The 20,125-nt window shown below is 44.5% G+C and overlaps 1 protein-coding gene across 2 annotated transcripts; it reads left to right on the top strand.

The window, feature by feature from the left end:
* Positions 1–5,795: 5,795 nt before the first annotated feature.
* ELOC (elongin C) lies at positions 5,796–18,885 on the top strand. 2 transcript variants are annotated; one of them, XM_073676748.1, is made up of 4 exons: positions 5,796–5,913; positions 7,444–7,480; positions 11,667–11,810; positions 18,469–18,885. In XM_073676748.1, the coding sequence occupies exons 2-4, from the start codon at positions 7,477–7,479 to the stop codon at positions 18,657–18,659; spliced, it is 339 nt and encodes a 112-aa protein (XP_073532849.1). In that variant the 5' UTR covers positions 5,796–5,913; positions 7,444–7,476; the 3' UTR covers positions 18,660–18,885. The 2 variants fall into 2 exon arrangements, with proteins under 2 accessions (XP_073532849.1, XP_073532847.1); XM_073676746.1 differs by having other exon boundaries at positions 5,802–5,957.
* Positions 18,886–20,125: the final 1,240 nt, after the last annotated feature.

Here is a 20,125-nt window from a genome sequence, read left to right as displayed (position 1 = left end):
GAGCGCACTCCTACATGTAGAATGTCAGGTAATCAGGGCTGTGTATGGTCACCTGCAGCGGCCACTAGGGGGAGCGCACTCCTACATGTAGAATGTCAGGTAATCAGGGCTGTGTATGGTCACCTGCAGCGGCCACTAAGGGGAGCGCACTCCTACATGAAGAATGTCAGGTAATCAGGGCTGTGTATGGTCACCTGCAGCGGCCACTAAGGGGAGCGCACTCCTACATGTAGAATGTCAGGTAATCAGGGCTGTGTATGGTCACCTGCAGCGGCCACTAGGGGGAGCGCACTCCTACATGTAGAATGTCAGGTAATCAGGGCTATGTATGGTCACCTGCAGCGGCCACTAAGGGGAGCGCACTCCTACATGTAGAATGTCAGGTAATCAGGGCTGTGTATGGTCACCTTCAGCGGCCACTAGGGGGAGCGCACTCCTACATGTAGAATGTCAGGTAATCAGGGCTGTGTATGGTCACCTGCAGCGGCCACTAGGGGGAGCGCACTCCTACATATAGAATGTCAGGTAATCAGGGCTGTGTATGGTCACCTGCAGCGGCCACTAAGGGGAGCGCACTCCTACATGTAGAATGTCAGGTAATCAGGGCTATGTATGGTCACCTGCAGCGGCCACTAAGGGGAGCGCACTCCTACATGTAGAATGTCAGGTAATCAGGGCTGTGTATGGTCACCTTCAGCGGCCACTAGGGGGAGCGCACTCCTACATGTAGAATGTCAGGTAATCAGGGCTGTGTATGGTCACCTGCAGCGGCCACTAGGGGGAGCGCACTCCTACATATAGAATGTCAGGTAATCAGGGCTGTGTATGGTCACCTGCAGCGGCCACTAAGGGGAGCGCACTCCTACATGTAGAATGTCAGGTAATCAGGGCTGTGTATGGTCACCTGCAGCGGCCACTAAGGGGAGCGCACTCCTACATGTAGAATGTCAGGTAATCAGGGCTGTGTATGGTCACCTGCAGTGGCCACTAAGGAGAGCGCACTCCTACATGTAGAATGTCAGGTAATCAGGGCTGTGTATGGTCACCTGCAGCGGCCACTAGGGGGAGCGCACTCCTACATGTAGAATGTCAGGTAATCAGGGCTGTGTATGGTCACCTGCAGCGGCCACTAAGGGGAGCGCACTCCTACATGTAGAATGTCAGGTAATCAGGGCTGTGTATGGTCACCTGCAGCGGCCACTAGGGGGAGCGCACACCTACATGTAGAATGTCAGGTAATCAGGGCTGTGTATGGTCACCTGCAGCGGCCACTAGGGGGAGCGCACTCCTACATGTAGAATGTCAGGTAATCAGGGCTGTGTATGGTCACCTGCAGCGGCCACTAGGTGGAGCGCACTCCTACATATAGAATGTCAGGTAATCAGGGCTGTGTATGGTCACCTGCAGCGGCCACTAAGGGGAGCGCACTCCTACATGTAGAATGTCAGGTAATCAGGGCTGTGTATGGTCACCTGCAGCGGCCACTAAGGGGAGCGCACACTTACATGTAGAATGTCAGGTAATCAGGGCTGTGTATGGTCACCTGCAGCGAGCGCCCTCTGGTGGCAATGGACTATCGCTCAGGATGCGCACACCTCACATACATATGTGCAGGATTTTGGTACATTTTACACCTTTTGATACTGGAGAACATTTTTTTTTAGCAAACATGTTGGGTTATAGGCTGAACTTGATGGACTTGTGTGTTTTCTTTCAACCTTAAAATTATAAAAAAAAGCACATAGAGTCGTGGGGTCAGCATAGGCTCTGCTCACATGTCCGTCCATTGTAGGAAAATATGAACCGGTGCATCTTTCATGGAAGCGGACGCTGCGAGCCTCGCTGATTATTTTGGCTCCGGTTTTCAGTGCAGAGAAAAATGTCCCTGAATTTTTTTCTTCTTTCTTAAAAAATCTGAACCCCTTAATAATCAGTGGGGCCGGCTGGTTGTGTTTATATTGGTATTCACATGAGCAGAGGCGTACGGTGGTGCTGCGGCCCGCTAGCCCCTGCTATGTCCACAGTCACACTTTCTCTTAGGCCTCTTCCAAGCGGCGGTCTGCCAGGCACATACTAAGCATACAGCACAAACCCTTCATACAACACCTATAAGGAATACCTCCCATCCTGTAAATCCTCCTCACGCAACACAACTATACTAAAATTACAAGGGCCCAGGAAAATAATCCCAAACCCAGCCGCAGAGCAGCATTACAGGGGTAAGACGGATCTAATACAACTAATTTGCACATATCAAAAATATTTAATTTAATACAATTTTACATAGAGGGAAGAACAATTTTGTGATCTATGTGAAATCACTAGTTACAAAAATGACACAGGAGAGACCAAGATGGAAAAATAGTCACACACCAAAAAGATTCCCACTAATAAAACAACCGTACTAATCATCAGAGGCGACGATGAGAAATAATACATCTGTCAGACTACGAAGATAAATACCCAGAGAACGACATCGAGAAAAATCTATTGAAAAGTAGCATCTAAAATAGTCTGTAGGTAAAAGACAGAATTAGTCATTAGAAATAATATTAAAGGGGGTTATCCGGGACTTTATCATTTACTATGTGCCTAAGCACTAAGAGGCCGGTACTTACCTAATACCTGCCTGTTGTGCGCGGCTCCATTCTCTGCTGGCACAGAGCAGTCACAGACAAAGAGGGGCTACTAGTAACCACTATGGAAATTCCTTTGGTTAGGGTATGTGCAAACGATGTCTCAGCCGCCGCCGGCTTCCACCCAATGTGCTAATGAGCGGAGGTTTTCAGTTTTTTTCCACATGCAGACTTTCCTCATAGAGATTAGGTCTATAGGGAAAGTCCGCATGTGGACCGCAGGAGAAATTGACATGCTGCAGTCTGGAAAGACGCGCCACATGTCCGTTTCCATGGGTGTACGGAGACGCATAGTGGACATGGGATTTCTACAAATCACATCCACTATGCTGTAACATCTGGCCGCTGCGGATTGCACACAGCGCAAGTGTGCTGCGTCCAATCCGCAGTGAACACTGATCGTGTGCATGTACCCTAATACAGAAAAAAATAATTCTCATTGTATTCACCAGAAATGTGACGAGTCAAAGGAAGAAAAGCACCAATGTAATGCATGCTATAATAATAGAATGTAGGCAAAATAAATAGGTCACAGAATTCCTATAGATGCCAACAGTACCATGGGGACGGGAGACCTAATAAAGCCTGGCAAGTAGTGAAACATGCATCAAGGTGCTATGAGCCCCCCCAACTCAGCCCCCAAACTGCTTATACCAACATTAACATGTTCCAAGTTATTTTAGACATCTAGAAGACCTCCTCATAAAGCCCAGTGAATCCTAAAATGATCCTCAATGTGCTATGAGCCCCCCCCCGAATCCTTTTATAACAGAATGTCCCAAGGTATTATAGGTATTTATAATCTCTCCTGACAAAGCCAAGTGACTGGTGAAACGTGCATCAAAGTGCTATGCCCCTATGCCCTTTCCACACCGTTTATACCAGGATCAAAAGGTTGCAAATTAGTGTTGGCATCTTGAAGACCTCCTGATGGAGCTCAGTGAGTGGTGAAATGTGTTGAGGGTGTGCGTCAAGTGCATAGTAAATTATTTAGGAAATATTGTACTATTGCGGCCAATTATATTACTGCAAAACTGCAGCAGATTGTGCTAAAAACGCATGCGTTTGTTTCCCTTATCTAATCCTTTATAGGAAAAACATGTAAAAATAATAAAAAATATATATATAATTGGTGTACTATCCAAATTCTGAAATTATCAGTTTATCTTAAAAAAATGCCCAAAAGGGTGGAATAGAAATCTATCAAAAAGTTGTATGCACCAAAAATGATAACAATGAAAATTTCAACCTATTCCACAAAAAAAGAGCCCTTGTACAGTGGCCGAGAAAAAAGTTAAAAAGTTACACAAATAAGACACACAAGAAAAAGAGACAGTAAGAGTCATGGAAAAGTATGTACGACGTGATGGAGCGAGTACACGTAGTGGGCTTAGGAGCAAGGCTGCTCCACACTGAAGATATGTGCGCATGGTCAGTATTTTGTGCAGAAATTTCTGGAGCATTTCTGCACCTCTTGTCACCAAAAACGCTGTGGAAATTCTGCACGTTTTTGGTGCGTTTTTTACCATGCATTTTTGCCAATGCATTACATAGGAAAAACACAGGCAAAAATGCACAAAGAATTGACATGCTGCAGATTTAAAAGCACATGAAATCCTTTTCAGGAAAATTCCTGATCATATGCACAGATCTTCAAATTTCTCTTAGGCAATGCTGGCATAAGGATTAAAATGCGTTTTTGGGGCCAATTCTGCGGGGGAAAAAAAAAAGCATAAAAAACGCACCGTGTGTACATAGCCTGAGCAGGTGTCAGGTGTGTCGTACAGCCGGCGTCTACATCTAACAATGCGCGCTGCTGCTTAACCACTTAAATAATGCTGCCAATATCTGTGTGGAGCATGTAAGTAGCATAATACCAGTGGGGTCCGTTCTGGTGACCATCACTCCTCCAGCAACGTGGCTACTGGGTGCCGATAAACCACTACACGAACTGGGGCTAGTGAAGACCTATCGCCGCCATCTTGGTACTTGTGACTTTTATCTACCAAAATATAATAATTTAACACATAAGAGAAATGCCACAAAGAGGAATCCAAACCCCAACATTCCCACTCAATGCAGCTCCCCCGAAAAATATAATAAAATTATCAAAATCTGTCATGTACCACAAACTGGCGCCTGTAAAACTACAGCCTGCGCGCCAAACACCGAGCCCGCGTCAAATACCGAGACAAAAGCCGAGTCCGCAGACCAAACACTGAGCCAAACACCGAGCCCCAAACACCGAGACAAACGCCGAGTCCGCAGACCAAACACTGAGCCAAACACTGAGCCAAATACCGAGCCCGCAGACCAAACACTGAGCCAAACGCCAAGTCCACGCGACAAACGCCGAGTCCGCAGACCAAACACTGAGCCAAACACTGAGCCAAATACCGAGCCCGCAGACCAAACACTGAGCCAAACGCCAAGTCCACGCGACAAACGCCGAGTCCGCAGACCAAACACTGAGCCAAACACCGAGCCCCAAACACCGAGCCAAACGCCAAGTCCACGCGCCAAACACCGAAACAAACGCCGAGTCCGCAGACCAAACACCGAGTCCATGTGCCAAACACCAAGACAAACACCGAGCCCGCGCCAAATACCGAGACAAACGCCGAGTCCGCAGACCAAACACTGAGCCAAACACCGAGTCCATGTGCCAAACACCAAGACAAACGCAGAGTCCGCGCCAAACACTGGTGGGGACGTCGGCCGGACACTGCCGTCTGTTTTTTTAGTTATTTCACAAGGTTTTTCCACCACTAAAAGAATAAATACGCCGGTGTTCGCCCTCGTCAGATCCTACGGGAATCACAGCAGCAGGTAAATGGCGGGGGGGGGGGGGGGGTAACCTTTCTCCCATTTGGAGTTTTCTCCCATTTTCCAGATCACTGCAAGAAAATATAATGGGATCAGTCAAAACAATTCGTCCCTAAAAAAAAATCCTGTGTGGATGGAAGAGAAAAAAAAGTTGTGGCTCTTGGAAGGAGGAAAAAACAAAACTGCAAAGAAAAAAAAAAGTCCCGGACATGACGGAGTTAAGTCCCGTGCAGTCATGTGACCGGAGCCTCCCGGGATCCGTGTGGGATCCGTGTTCGCTTCGTGTTCGGGGCTGTGCGACCAGTAGCTGAGCTCAGCCTTTCGGCAGACACGCTGGGCAGCGTCACGGTGGTTACCAAGGAGACGTTTCAGTTGACGCTCGGAGATGACGTAATTTCCGGTTCCGCTGCAAGGGCGAGAGATCTTCCGGAAGTGATAGTGAGTGCCGCGGGTAGGTGATCAGCCAGTCTGCGGAGGGAGGACCGGGCCCGGCGGGTGAGTGGTGCGGTGTTATGTGTGTAGAGCTGCGGGGCCAGGACTGTGACTTGTCCGCGTGTTACACGGCGAGGACTGACCTCTCTGGCGCCATGGACCCCGCTCCCCCTGTGCGCACACTACAGCGCCCCCTGCAGGCGGCCATGCGCCTCCAATGAGCTGCAGATACAATGACTGCTGTCACCTGCCCCATTGTCACTCAGTTTTCCCGGAGTCCTGGCGGGCTGCACGGCATTACTTCTGTGGTGTCCACAAGGGCCCAGCAGTCAGGAGAAATCAGCTTCCACCTGTGATGTGAATATTAAGTCTGATTTATTAAGCTGAATACTGAGTAATATGCTGTGATATGGCGAGTTCTGCTTATTCCCTGTAATGTGGATAGAGGAATCGTGCACCCACCTTCAGCAGTGACCAGATATAAGCCACATACAAAGCCGAAGACCCCAGCTACATACGTCGCTTCATTACCCCCACCCTCCCCCAGCTCTCGAGACGTCACTTCGTGACCCCCACCCTCCCCCGGCTCTCGGGACGTCGCTTCCTGGAACCCCCCCCTCCGGCTCTCAGGACATCGCTTCGTGACCCCCCCCCCTCCGGCTCTCAGGACATCGCTTCGTGACCCCCCCCCCCTCCGGCTCTCGGGACATCGCTTCGTGACCCCCCCCCCCTCCGGCTCTCGGGACATCGCTTCGTGACCCCCCCCTCCGGCTCTCGGGACATCGCTTCGTGACCCCCCCCTCCGGCTCTCGGGACATCGCTTTGTGACCCCCCCCCCCCCCTCCGGCTCTCGGGACATCGCTTCGTGACCCCCCCCCCCCCCCTCCGGCTCTCGGGACATCGCTTCGTGACCCCCCCCCCCCCTCCGGCTCTCGGGACATCGCTTCGTGACCCCCCCCCCCCCTCCCCTCCGGCTCTCGGGACATCGCTTCGTGACCCCCCCCCCCCTCCGGCTCTCGGGACGTCGCATCGTGACCCCTCCCCCCCCCCCCCTCCCCTCCGGCTCTCGGGACATCGCTTCGTGACCCTCCCCCCCCTCCCCTCCGGCTCTCGGGACGTCTCTTCGTGACCCCCCCCCCCCTCCCCTCCGGCTCTCGGGACATCGCTTCGTGACCCCCCCCCCCTCCCCTCCGGCTCTCGGGACGTCACTTCGTGACACACACACCCCCCCCCCCCCTCCAGCTCTCGGGACATAGCTTCGTGACCTCCCCTCCGGCTCTCGGGACGTCGCTTCGTGAAGATTATCTCAGCACAGGAACATTTTATTTAAACACATCCAATTGTGGAAGTTGTTATTCCAAAATGTATTGATTAAAATGAACTTTTGTTCATGGGAAAACCCCTTTAAGGGCTTAATAATAATCTGTTTAGCAAAAAAACTACTGTGTTTAATAGGAGAAAATGACTTATTAAACACTGATGGTATATACTTTAGGATTATAGTGCAATTGTTTGTATTGATAAATTCTGTTTTTTTTTTCTTCTTTAGAAATCCGTATCCAGAAGCGATATCATCATTAGGATGGGTACGTTCATTGTCTCCTGTGCATGCATTATATCATGTATGGCAGAAATGATGGTATACATATTTACTGTCTTCTCCAATTTATCCACTATTTCTTCCATATGTAATAGAAAGTAGGGGGATTACAGTACCTAACAGAAAGCTCGCAGTGGGGGGCATTGTTGTGTCATCTTCTCCTCTACATGTCCAGTAACATTCAGCAGTATGTTATTACCTCTGATGGTAAAGGCTAATCCAATCCCATAAAGATGATATACAGGTGAAAAAGACATACGTTCTTCACCGGGATATGAACCAACTCGAGATTTTGGCCGCATCTTATCGCTCAACCACCTACTGGCAGATGAAGTATGCGAATAAAAACTCGATTGAGACTACACAAACGGTATACTACTGACCAGAAGTGCGCATGATGGAGCGACAAAGAGCATGCTGAAATAAGAAAGCGCTTCTGATGGGACAAGACATCGTGAGCACAATGATGCGCTGCCATCGGCGGATGTGAACAATGCGCCAGCCAATAGGCATATAGGAAGAGGCAGGCACTGTTTTCTATGGTTTGAACACTAATGCATGCGATTAAATGGACGTGGGATATGACATAAGTCTTTGTACGTTTGTTGATAGTCCAACCCTGTGAAGGATTTGAACTAGTGAGACTGGTGCGTAGCAACATATTTAAAAGTGACGTCTGCTATTAGACTGGCACCATCGTCTTAGTGAGTTACATCCAGCCATGCTGCTGGTTTGTACTGTGTCCCAAAAAACGCTCCCTGATGAATCACAATTAGCGGGGAAACGCATCAAAGTTGTGAGGGAGCAATAGGAACACTTTGAAGTTAGACTGGGTTTGCACTTCAGGGAGGTGAGAAATGATTTTCAGCACTTAATTGTTGCACTTTATTTCACTATGGCAGATTAATTTAATGACTAGTAATGTTCCCTAAGAGGTGAGATGATGAATTAGACAATACAACCTACAGGTGCATCTCACTAAATTAGAATATCATCAAAAAGTTAATTTATTTCAGTTCTTCAATACAAAAAGTGAAACTCATATATTATATAGAGTCATTACAAACAGAGTGATCTATTTCAAGTGTTTATTTCTGTTAATGATGATTATGGCTTACAGCCAATGAAAACACATAAGTCATTATCTCAGTAAATTAGAATACTTTATAACAGCTTGAAAAATGTTTTTAAAATCCGAAATGTTGGTCTAATGAAATGTCTGTTCAGTAAATGCACTCAATACTTGGTCGGGGCTCCCTTTGCATCAATTACTGCATCAATGTGGCGTGGCATGGAGGTGATCAGCCTGTGGCACTGCTGAGGTGTTATGGAAGCCCAGGTTGCTTTGATAGCAGCCTTCAGCTCATCTGCATTGTCGGATCTGGTGTCTCTCATCTTCCTCTTGACAATACCCCATAGATTCTCTATGGGGTTAAGGTCAGGCGAGTTTGCTGGCCAATCAAGCACAGTGATACTGTTGTTTTTCAACCAGGTATTGGTACTTTTGGCAGTTCGGACAGGTGCCAAGTCCTGCTGGAGAATGAAATGTCCATCTCCAAAAAGCTTGTCGGCAGAGGGAAGCATGAAGTGCTCTAAAATTTCCTGGTAGATGGCTGCGCTGACGTTGGTCTTGATAAAACACAGTGGACCTCCACCAGCAGATGACATGTCTCCGCAAACCATCACTGATTGTGGAAACTTCACACTAGACCTCAAGCAGCTTGGATTTTGCCTCTCCAATCTTCCTCCAGACTCTGGAACCTTTATTTCCAAATGAAAATTGGAACTCAGGGACCTTGTGGAGTGTGTCAATGACTGCCTTCTGGACATCTGTCAAGTCAGCAGTCTTCCCCATGATTCTGGAGCCTACTGAAACAGACTAAGGGACCTTTTTAAACGCTTAGGAAGCCTTTGCAGGTGATTTTTGTTAATTATTTTAATTTACTGAGATAATGACTTTTGTGTTTTCATTGGCTGTAATCCATAATCATCAACATTAACAGAAATGAACACTTGAAATAGATCACTCTTTTTGTAATGACTCTATATAATAGGAGTTTCACTTTTTGTATTGAAGAACTGAAATAAATTAACTTTTTGATATTCTAATTTAGTGAGAAGCACCTGTACATGACATTGATATAGGACAGGGAGGGAAAGGGAGTACAGAAAGGTCATCATACCGTGCGTGTGGAGGAATTCACTGGGGGTATCTCACTGTGTTTGAGGGCACTTTTGTTGTCATACTTTATTATCTGTATTATTCAAGGTTTTTTATCCTTTATTACATGTTTAAATTAGGCTATATGCTTTTTAATACTCTTGTGTAACATTAAATTAGAATAAAATATTGGAATTAAAATGTAATTTGTTCATGGGACAACCCTTTTGTTTGTTTCCGTATGAAAAAGTTGATTGTTATATTTGATAAGGAAAAACTCCCTCAACTGCAGACTTTTTTTTTTTTTTTAAATCAATATCAAGGTTGGCCCGGGACTTAGTCCAAGCTTTTAATTTAGGCCCTCTGTGTATTTGAGTTTCACACCCCTGCTATAGCGCATTCATCTCCCCTTCTCTATTAGAAATCACTCTATATTGGAATTTTGCCCTAGTATCCTCTCTTAAGATAGACGGTAGAAAGAAGTAGATATGTCATATTAGGATTTACTATGGTGGTGGTTAGTTAAAGGAGCTGTCCACTACTCTGGTGACCCCCTTTCTCTGTTACAATATTCCCCACGTAGAATAAAGATACCTTATATTCACCTCCTGTTCCAGCGATATATTGCAACCAAGTCTCTTGGGGCTCATGTGACGTTGGTATGTTATGTGACCCTGCAGCAAATCAATGGACGCGCCACTTTCACGTGCTTCAGACAAAGCTAAATCCAGAGGAAGTCTGAAAGCAGAAGGAGCTCTCACTTCTTCCATTTGTTAGTCTCATTCAAAGGAAGTGAGAGTGAAACGGACACAGATTGGCTGCAACGGCACACAAGCCCTGTGACACCTGCAGGACACTGAGAAGATGCGCCAAATTCATTAAGTGGTGAACACCTAACGAATCCAGGTCATCTTATTCCTGTACGCTCCTCATTAAAGAGGTTGTGCGCTACTTTTACATTGATATCCTTAGGATAGGGCAACGATGTCTGATCAGCCAGGGTCAGACACCCGACATCTCTGCCGATCAGCTGTTATCGGTAGCCACAGGTACTCACTTGCTTTACTGGCCATCTAGTTGTAGTGGCTGCCGCAGGGTACTGCACATCTGCCTCCTGTTTCTTTGAATAGGAGGTGAATGTGCAGTACCAAGCCCATAGCCACTACAACTAGATGGCCAGTACCGCAAGTGAGTACCTGTGGCTACCGATAACAGCTGATCGGCAGAGATGCCGGGTGTCTGACCCCGGCCGATCATACGTTGTTGCCCTATTCTAAGGACATCAATGTAAAATTAGTGGACAACCTCTTTAAGACTGATGTACAAACTGACCGTTTTAATGAATCGTGGCCGTACTTTCTGTCCATTCAGGAAGAGATTACAGGAGTTTTCTTATTAGTAGAGGCAGGATTACACTGACAGATAACACAGGATTCACCGATCACAATAGGTGATATCACACTGGATCCTGCTCCCCCTCATTTCTCATTGGCTTGTGCCCACGCTCACTAAACCATCATGACAATGTGCAGGTGTTATTTTTTTTAAACAAGAGTTTAAAAATGTGTGAACATTGTAAGATTTCTCATTTTTATTTTAATACAGATTTTGCTATGTAAGAAAACAAAGTTTTAAAAGTTCATTCAACACAACAACCAGATTTAATCAATAGCTCATTTTTGATGACCGGTGTTGAAAGGGTGGCCAGGCCTGACACAAGTCTGCATTCACTGTGGGACTGGACACTTGTGAATCATGACAGCATGCGCACCACACACACGGTCAGGATTCCCCAGTACTGCTGTTGCGAGTGAGCGGTCATGTATGTGAGAGTGAGAATTTTCCTTATCATTCAAAATGTTTTACTGCGATTTGCTGTCGTTTGCTAGATTTTCTATTAAAGGCTAATAGATGTATGGAGCTAATCCCCAATCATTTCATAAATGGAAAACCACATTACGTTGGGAATTCTCCTAGTTCCTTTGTGACTTTCAGTCGTGTGTCTTTCCAGATGGTGAAGAGAAGACCTATGGCGGCTGTGAAGGGCCGGATGCAATGTACGTAAAGCTTATATCCTCAGATGGCCATGAGTTCATTGTTAAGAGAGAACATGCTTTGACGTCAGGCACAATAAAAGCCATGCTCAGTGGTCCAGGTATGTGTAACTTGTATTTTTTGTTTGTTTGTTTCTCAAGAAAATTGGGACCAGATCACTTTTTTAACCCATTCCCGTCATAACGTAGACACTTATCATCCGCCAGGCGCAGGATCTGATCCAGCACCGTACCTGACAGATGCCAGCTATGTGTTTTGTGGTTTTGGGGGTTGTTTTCCCTCCCCTTCTTCCTAGGGTTATAACTTTTTTACATTTCTGTTACTATACATATGAGTGGTTGAATTTTGCAAATGGAGTTGTAGATTTGAATGACACAATTCATTTTATCTCATCATGTGCTGAAAAACCGGGGGGGGATTCAACATGGGTGAAATTGTGAAAAAGAAAAAAACTGCAGGTCCGCCATTGTTTCCGGTTTTGTTTTTACAGCATTCATTCTGCAGTAAAAATAAACTGGAAATAGAATTCTCCATATCGGTATAATTATGGCGATGCCAAACTTGAAAAGTAGTAATGAAAACCATTTTCTTAGACCCGTAACTTTTTTTTTTTTTTTTGTATGTCGAGCTGAACATTTTATTGATAATATAATAGGGGACAATCAACATATTGATTACTTTATATTGTATTGCATTGAACTGAAGTGACTAAAAACAAACAACAAAAAAAACGCAGTCGGCGTTTTTATTTATTTTTTTTTTATTTTAAAACTGGGAAAAAGGTGATTTACATATATATTTATATTCTATCATATTTTACAACTTTTTTTTTTTATGTATATATTTTATTCCTTCTAGGCGACTTTAACCTGCAATACTATACAGTAGTATTGCAGTATATAATACAAATTGCGCTCTCTTCTGAAGCTCAGGCTTCAGATGAGGACCGTGATAGGGGGGCCTCCAGTTGGCCCCTGGCTGCAGTGGTGACCCATTGGGTTCCCTGTAATCTCACTATTTAAATGCTGCAGTCAGTGATATAGGTAGATTCTGGCTATGTATTACTGTTATCTGCCCTGTATAGAGCGGCCTAGCTCCTGAGCCCGCTCCAAACATGTCATGGTGTGCAATGGGGTTAAGGCGCTATAGATAGATAGATATAGATATATATATATATATATATATATATATCTATCATATTTGGTAATGCTTCATTTGTAAAAGTCTGATCTAACATAAATACCGTATGGTAAACAGGTTAACGCTGTAAAGCAAAGGAAAAAAACTAACAAAACAGTTTTTTGGAACCTCCTACAAAAATTTAAATGCAAAGCGATCGGTGCGCATTGTAAGGAGTTAATCGGGTGAGCAGAGACCAGCCCTGCCCCCAAAAGTGACGCTGTTTCAGGAGCGAGTCTGTTCTCTGCTCGGTGGGTTAACGCCTTACAATGCGCACTGACAGTGCGCTCTATAGCCAGCTCATCACTTCTAGTTAGAGCCAGCGAGGGAGCGAACAGTCACTGTGCAATGAGAAGAATATTGCGCAGTAAGAAGGGCACTTGTACTTAACATACGTTGGATTTGACAACCGACACATTCTCAATAGAACAGGGACTAGCCCAGTCCCTGAGGCATGCATCAGGGCTTTGTCGTCGGTAAGCCAAACCTCCGACTCCTCAATTTCCATGTATCCCCCCGGGCCCCTAAGGATTTTTGTAAATACCTTACGTTGCTGTTTCTGCCTGTGAGGGGCGCTATCTTTTGCCGCTCACAGGCATCACGTGACCCCGCGCTGACGTCACGACAAGTGAGGCGTGACTCAGCGCTGGGGTCCCCACGGTGGCTGCTGGGTTGTGGGCGGGGTTACCCCCCACATCACACCCGGCATCCATCGCATGCTTTCCCAATAAATGGGGAGAGGCAGAGCGTGCGGTGGATGACAGGTGTGACGCGGGGGGTAACCCCGCTCACAGCCTGGCATCCACCGTGGACCGCAGAAGACAGAGACCCCCGGCTGCTGCCAGCACTTGTCGTGACGTCAGAGCCGGCTGCAGCCTGTGAGCGGCCAGTGATGGTGCCGCTCACAGGCATTATCTGCAACGTAAGGTAATTACAAGAATCCTTAGGGGCCCCGGGGGGATACATTGGGGGGGTAATCTAAATTACTGGACACTCCCTTTAAGTGATACATTTACTGTAGCACAGATTAATCTCAGCTAAAAGTCTAGACCCTTAGATCAGGAATAGGACAGACATTTATAGGACTTTTCATAACTTTCCCAAATTCTTATGAAAAAATATCCCCCACAAACTGCATTGAACCACTCTACCCAATTTATTATATATTTTAGGAATCGGTCCACTTTATACCGACTCCACAGCCCTGACAGGCGTCACTGATGACTCTTTATATCAGGGTTGGGACCGAGGCTGTGGCAGTCACCGCAGCTGTTGCCCCCTAATGATGTCTCATTTGAGTATCCCAGCATAGACTGGGGATTCTCAGTCGAAGCGTCATCAAAACAGAAATGGGTAAAAATAAAGCAGTTAGATTAGAGAGGCAAGGATAGGGATTTTCTAATTAAACCATATTAGAAAAACTTTTTATATTCTTAAAATAAAGACTTTTAGAATGAAAAGCAATATTAGTTTCAGAGCACCCCTTTAACTTTTTTTTTATCTTAAGTTTAAATCACCACCTTTTCCAATGACAAAAATAAAAAACTAAACCTATTTGGAATCAATGTGTTTAAAAAGCCATCTTTAATCATATCAAATTAATTAAATAAAAATGCTAGGGCACAAAAAAAAACATGTCCTCGTATAGCTCCATCAATGTAAAAATAAAAGTTACAGGTGGCAACGCTATCTTTTTTTTATTTTTTTATTTTCAGAATTATTTAGCACTACTAAAGTAATAGTAATAAAAAAAAAAAAAAACAGTGGACAAGCTTGTCGCCATAATCGTACTGACCTGGAGAATGATGTTACTGGGTTATTTTTATCAACAATGAAGGTTGGGAAAAACAATTTCACTGCACTTGGAATTTTTTTCCCCGTTTTTCGGTACATTATACTTTAAAGTGAATGGCGTAGATTTGTCATGCCCTTGTATAACCCTTTATTCGGAGCTTGTGGTCTGTTTGGAAATTCTTGTGTGGTTTTTAAATGTCATCTTGTGATTTCTGCCTCTGTATAAAATGATCCTCTTTGTGTCTGTATTTAGAGGGGAAACACAAATCCTGTTCCAGTTCCTGCACATGTATACAGAGATCAGAACGTAACAGCTCACCTATATATTCAATGCAGAATGCAGGGGAAACACTGTATACCGTACAGAGACTAAGGACTAAACGGCACATGCAAATTTGTATTGTGAGGCCAGACATGGGTACATTGGGCACATGGTATTGTTAATCAGTGATTTGGGAGGCTCGGCTGGCTCTATAACTTATGAATAAGCCAGACTCTTCCTGCCGTACATAAGCCCAGCGAGCGTGTCAGACGTATAGTCAGTGGGAAGATTCTAGTATAACAAAGCGTGCTTGATTTTTATCTTTGCAGGATGAGATCTGGAGTTTTGTGTTACATGGGTTCTTGGTGTGGGGCTCACCACACTCCTCATCAATTAGATGAGCTGAGGCATCACGTCCTCGCTGCAGCCCCCATCCCGCCCCAGTTATGCCTCTTTGGCAGAGCTGGAAGAAAGTGGCGTGAAAACTGAGTTGTGGTAACATTTTCCAACTTTTCAAAGCAATTTTTCATATGTTAGTGCTAGGAACAATGATTTTCACTGTCTCTTTTTTTTTTTTTTTTTTTTTTTTTTGTCTTCATTTATTTTATACATTGTGCTCACCATATGGTCTTAACCCCTTCACAATATATGACTTACATGTACGTCATATGTTGTGTCCCCTGCCTCTGATGCGGGCTGGCACTCCGAGCCTGCATCTTTCTCTGCACATGATGGCTGATTTAATCAACCATCATCTGTGTTTAACATTTGCCTGGGTCTATTAACCTGTTAAATCCCGCAGTCAATATATGACAGCGGCATATATGACATGTCTGCAGGGGGGCGTGTCAATCCACATGCCCATTGGCACGCCCTGATGTGACCATGAGGCGCCGATGGGTTGTCGTGACAGACGGGGGTCTGCTGATGACCCTTGTGCCTGTCATTACGATACACCTGTGAAAGCAAGCCTGTAGCTGCTGTTCATAGGAGATAGTGATTTTCACAATACATAGCAGTGCTAATGTACTGCTGTGTATAGCATAAGTGATCAGACGATCACAGATCAAAGTCCCTTAAGGGAGCTATTAGATACAGTAAAAAGTGAAAAAAAAAGTTCAACTAACATCCTCTTGCCTCATTAATAAAGCTGTTAAACACCCATTTGGTATCACTGCGTTTGTATAAGTCCGATTTCTCAAAATATAAAGTAAATTATTCTAAGCAGTAAATGGCATGTCGAGAGAAAAAATAAAACTCCAGAATTACATTTTTTTTGGCTACCCCAACATTGCAATAAGAGGCAATCAAGACATTGTATCTACCCCAAAATGGAATCAATAAAAAACATCAGCTCACAGCGCAAAAAATAAGCCCTCAGCCAGCCCCATATCCCAAAAAGTCAAAATGTTACAGGTCTCGGAAAATGGCAACAAAATATTTATTTATTTTTTATTTGCTTTTGTCGCCATTTTCTAAGACCCGTAAATTTCTCATCTTTTGGGATATGAGGCTGTGAGAGCTTTTTTTCACCCTGTTCTTTTACTGATATCCTTTTTATTCCAGTACATTATGTGGTAGAGTGAAAGGTGTCATTCAAAAGTACAACTCATGCCACAAAAAAATAATAAAAAAAAAACACATACACATATTTGGTATCGCCACGTTCAGAATTGCCCGATATATCAATATAAAAAAATAATGAATCCGATCGGTAAACGGCGTAACGAGAAAAAAATTGTAAACGTCAGAATTACATTTTTTTTTGGTCACCGCCAAAGTGCAATAAAATGCAATAACGGGCGATCAAAACATCGGATCTACCCCAAAATGGTATCAATAAAAACGTCAGATCCCGAAAAATAAAGACGCTAGGAGTCTCAGGAAAATGGTGCCTTTTTTTTTTTTTTTTTTTTTTTTTTTTTAAGCAAACTTTTGATTTTTTTTTTTTCACCACATAAATAAAAAAGAACTTATACATGCTTGATGTCTACGAACTCGTAATGACCTGGAGGATAAGAATGGCATGTCAGTTTTTGCTTTCAGTAAACTTGGTAAAAAAAAAATTCAAAAAACAACTGTGGTATTGCAATTTAACCACACTTGGAATTTTTTTCCCCGTTTTCCAGTACACAATATGGTAAAACCAGTAATGTCGTTCAAAAGTATAACTTATCCCGCAAAAAATAAGTCCTCACACGGCCATATTGACCAAAAAATAAAAACGCTATGGCTCTGGGAACAAGGGGAGCAAAAAACGAAAATGTGAAAACCGAAAATCCCAGGGTCTTTAAGGAGATAAAAGACCTTTTTTGGAGGTGAATTTTAACATATACATACATACATTCTTTTTTGTTGATTTTCTCACTGGTATATTAGCCCCTGCTCAGTGGCGGACACCTACAGGAACGATCCCCCGTGCAAGAGCAGTGTATGAGCCTATTGCTGTCCAATAATTCTGTCTGTCAGAAGCTGCTTTTACCTCTTTAGCTTCTGTAGCACCAATGATATGTCCTCCCCTGCTAAAGGGAGATTTCCGCCTCCTGGTGCACAGCAGAGCTGTCTGGGTTTTCTAGGACCCAACAGCTCATGTTCCCTCCTGACTGTGGAGTCCGCTGTCAGCATGATATTGGCAGTGTCGCCCCATTAATAGAGCAGAAGAGGAAGAGCTGCCCTGGTGCCGTGCGGTCAAATGAAGCCGCAGAATCCGCGACAAGAGCGATCCACGACCACTCTGAAACATAAGAGCTTGGTGCTGGGCAGAACAGGCCGTCCGCAATTACCTACCTGCAAGATCTTAGCCCCATAGGGCTCCCCTCCGCCACTGCTTACATCTGGCCGCAGTTTATAGCTGAGTGCTGAGTGTTGGCCTCTCACCAATCTGTCCTAACAATATCTCATCACAACCAAAGTAGTTGACAAATTTTTCTGCAGCTTGTGGAAGAGATTTGCTACACTCTCACTCACTTTGCGACAACTGTACTCCACCACAGAATTTGCCCTCTCAAATCCAAGTGGAAAAACTGCAACATTTGCAGAACAAATTGGGCTGTGTGCACGCGTTGCAGATTTGGTGCATTTTTGCCATGCAGATTTGCTCGCAAAACCTGAAGCAATCCTGATACCAGCAAAGTGAATGAGAAACCCGAAGTGTAATGCACACTTTGCTTATTTTTGACTTGCAGATTTTGGTGCAGAGAATAATCTGCAGCATGTCAATTCTCTATGTTTTTACCCTGCATTGACTTAACTCACATCAGTCAAAAACGCAGGGTAAAAAATGCACCAAAAAGGTACATTTTTGTAGCTGCGTTTTTCCTGCCAAGAGATGCAGAAATGGTGCAGAAATTTTACTCAACATGTTCACATACCCTAAAAGTGTCTTTAATATACAATAAATACTTCCAGATGGAACCATAGATGATACTGATCTCAGTCATCTCCATCTTTACAGTGACTCATACACTTTTTTAGGACTTTTACATCTGTTTATATTAAACATATTTATTTTTTTTTGTTCCAGGGCAGTTTGCTGAAAATGAAACCAATGAAGTGAATTTTAGAGAGATTCCTTCTCATGTCCTGTCAAAAGTCTGCATGTACTTCACCTACAAAGTTCGTTACACAAACAGCTCAACGGAAATCCCCGAGTTCCCCATTGCACCGGAGATTGCACTGGAGCTCCTGATGGCAGCAAACTTCCTAGATTGTTGAATAAAGTAAATTATGGGAAATTACTATGTAAAATGTTTTTCTTTTGTATTTAATACCGTCTCCCGATCAGTAATTTTTTGGCCATTGTAGCATGTTTGCACCTTTTCTTCTTTTTGATGTATATTATGAAGCAAGAGCCCCATACTTCTCAGAAAAGCACTGAAACCCTTTGCTTCTTCGTACACACATTCTTTTCCCACATTAATAAACCAATATGAGAATTGGATATTGCTGCTATGGTGTAACTTCTTTTTTTTCATACTTGTGGTGTTGAAGGTTGTATGTGGGATAATATAACGAGGAGCTTTATGAGCATAAAAAAGCAAAAGACTACAACTGTGTTTTTTTAGGTAATGTTGAAAAAGACACATGTCCATCAATTTCAACCAATGGATGGGATAGGATAAAGGGAAGAGACATGGGGACATCTATAATGCATGACCCAGTTTTTCCCTCCTGATCCAGAGTGTCGATCATTCAGATTAACAATGTTATACTTTTACTTATTTTCTTCTAAAAAATAATAAAAGCATCTATGCACTTTTTGTAACGGCTGTTCCTGCTGTGATAGGCACCCACCTAGGGCACTACCTCTTGCCTCCCTAAGGTTGGCACGGTTTAAAAAAAAAAAACTGACATTGCTGAATGTCTGCGGCTGCGAGGCATCTTCCTGCTGCCGCAGACATTCAGCACAGTGAAGGCTGGGGTGCAGGCACACAGGGAAACCGTGTCAGTTACTGACACCATTTGCGCTCCAGCCATCGGTCCCTTCCTTAAAATAAACTTTATCTCAAGCTAGCTCAGCTGCAATCACCAGCAGGTACGGCACCCATTACAGCAACGGATCCTTCTATGCTTCCAGCGTGAACAGCTCCGACCTTCTCTCCCCCCATATCTAATCTACAGATCACATAGTAGATGTCACCTGCAGTCCTATGTAACACCACAGATAACAGTGATAACTCTCTTAGAATGGCAGATGGCATTATCTGTGGTGTTACATAGGACTGCCGGTGACATCTACTACATTATCTGTACTTCAAATTAAGACTGTTGTGTGCGGTATTTTTTTTTTCTTTTTGGGGGGGATATGTCTTGGGTCCCTGATCTTTTCTGACTCTAGCAACGCCCCTGGCACCACCCAGGAAAGGAGCATAGGAGCTCTAATAAGCTCCCTGCTCCGCCGGTAACTCCAGCAAGATGTAGGCTACTTTCAGCCTGTGCCCTGTTGAAGACTGTGCCTCGCAGGGGGATGTCAGGTGGCACAATGACATCACTGCATTGCGCCGTCCAGTGCCCACTTCTGTACCAGATAGAAGATGAAATGGCAGAGTGGTGGATGGGGAGCCTGGATTAGATTTGGATTGGATAAGCTTTTTTCTCTAAACCCCCCCACGACAGCACACCGGAGGATGTAACCCCACCCTAATAGGGACAGGAAATACGAAGAGGTTAAATAGCCCCTC

This window comes from Phyllobates terribilis, unplaced genomic scaffold (genome assembly GCF_046119375.1).
Source record: "Phyllobates terribilis strain yellow unplaced genomic scaffold, ASM4611937v1 Scaffold_4__5_contigs__length_816908805, whole genome shotgun sequence".
In the NCBI taxonomy this organism is placed as follows: Eukaryota; Metazoa; Chordata; class Amphibia; order Anura; family Dendrobatidae; genus Phyllobates; species Phyllobates terribilis.
The sequence above is the reverse complement of the archived record's forward strand: the minus strand, read 5'-3'. Positions and strand labels throughout refer to the sequence as shown.